At 45.0% G+C, this 1,707-nt stretch overlaps 1 protein-coding gene across 1 annotated transcript in view; it reads right to left on the bottom strand.

Moving 5' to 3' along the window:
- Positions 1–176: 176 nt before the first annotated feature.
- Positions 177–1,707, bottom strand: part of cldn15la (claudin 15-like a) — a 4,262-nt gene continuing 2,731 nt past the window's right edge. The window contains exons 2-5 of the mRNA XM_014026962.1: positions 1,270–1,434; positions 902–983; positions 710–823; positions 177–610 (exon numbers count right to left, since the gene is read on the bottom strand). Of these exons, the coding sequence (XP_013882416.1) occupies positions 538–610; positions 710–823; positions 902–983; positions 1,270–1,434 (434 nt within the window). The 3' untranslated portion in view covers positions 177–537. The remainder of the gene's footprint in view (positions 611–709; positions 824–901; positions 984–1,269; positions 1,435–1,707) is intronic.

Genomic DNA, 1,707 nt, shown 5'->3' with positions numbered 1-1,707 from the left:
TGTGTGTGTGTGTGTGTGTGTGTGTGTGTGAGGCTGTTCTGACCCGGTTCTGTTGGATACTCTTCATCAGAACATCTTTAGCCTGAGGACTGGAGCCAGTTTAAAATAAAATGATGAGATGAAATAATAAAATATTAAAAACTCTTCATTATTTATTATTTAAAAAAATAAAATGATTTATTTTGTAAAATAAACTTTATTCAGATAAAAACTAAAACAAGTTTTTCACCAACAATCATCAACAAATTCTTCAGTTTTTCTGCAGATTTTACATTAAAACAACAAAACAGTTTCACTTCATGTGTGGAAGAAACGTGTGTGTGTGTGTGTGGGGGGGGTATTACCCACTTGTGGGGACCAACTGCTCCTCATATGAGGGCAACAACCTTTAGTGGGTTTATGCTGTAGAAATGAGTGGAAGTCAATGCAAAGTCCCCGTGAAGAAATGTGTATGTGTTTTTGTGTGTGTGCACGTGTTTGTGTGTGTGTGTGTGCACGTGTTTGTGTGTGTGTGTGCACGTGTTTGTGTGTGTGTGTTTAGACGTAAGCTTTGCTTGTTTCGGGCTCGGAGCGGGCTGTAGCCGTGTAGATTTTCTTTGCAGGATAGTTGCTGTAAAAAAACACAAGAAGCAGGAAGTGAGAGTGAGGCAGGGGGCGGGGCCAAAGGTCATGGCAGGTTTGAACCGGACACAGGTGTGGTCTCACTTACCCTGCCTTGGCAGCAGGGGACGCTCTCTTAAAGGCGGTGCAGAGCAAAGCCCCGCCCAGAATGGACAGAGCCGCCGCCGCCCAGCCCATGTAGAGACCTGCACCCAGCTCGAACCTGCACACAAACCAGTGAGTTAGACCCGACAAGGTTCTGGTTTCTCTCAGGCCCGGACCTGTCTGAGCGGGAACTCACTTCACGCCCCCGTAGAACGGATTGTTGAAGTCCTGGACCACCTGGAACCCGTACCAGGAGCAGGCGACCATGCAGCACAGACCTGCACAACAAACAAACAAACAAACAAAACAAACAAACAAACAAACAAACAAACAAACAAACAAACTTTTTTAGGTTATTTGTGTCACGTTTTCTGTTTTGTTTTTGATATTTTGTTGTTTGATAATCAGTCAGTTGCGTCTGACCCTGACCCTGATCCTGATCCTGACCCTGACCCTGACCCTGATCCTGACCCTGATCCTGACCCTGATCCTGACCCTGGTCAGCTCAAACAGACCGACTTTATTCGCTCTGTTTGATCTGGGTGTGGTCTCAGGTTCACGTACCCCCCAGGATGGCGAGGATCCCTCCGATGCCGGCCATCTTGGCCTTGGACTGGTCTCCGGCTGATCCGATCTTGATGCACTTGAGTCCAAGCAGAGAGACCACCATGCAGGCCAGACCCATGAGCAGGGAGATGATCATCAGAGCGCGGCCCGCCTGCACGTTGGCTGCAGAAACAACAAATCATCCAAAACACGTCAAACACTCAGGAAAACAGGCGATCTGAGGCAGAAACAAAGGTCACAAATAATAAAGTTATTTTAAGTTCCACTTAACTGAGTTGAGTAAATTCAAAGTAACAAACTCATGTTCTTTGACTAAAAAACTTTACTCAACTCAGTTAAGTGGAACCAGGTAACATAACGTGGTTAAATAAATCCAACATTTCATTTTTTACAGTGTACAAAGAATTATTTTTATTTGCTCGTGATGTAAACTAC

This window comes from Austrofundulus limnaeus, unplaced genomic scaffold (assembly GCF_001266775.1).
Source record: "Austrofundulus limnaeus strain Quisiro unplaced genomic scaffold, Austrofundulus_limnaeus-1.0 Scaffold603, whole genome shotgun sequence".
Classification (NCBI taxonomy): Eukaryota; Metazoa; Chordata; class Actinopteri; order Cyprinodontiformes; family Rivulidae; genus Austrofundulus; species Austrofundulus limnaeus.
The sequence above is the reverse complement of the archived record's forward strand: the minus strand, read 5'-3'. Positions and strand labels throughout refer to the sequence as shown.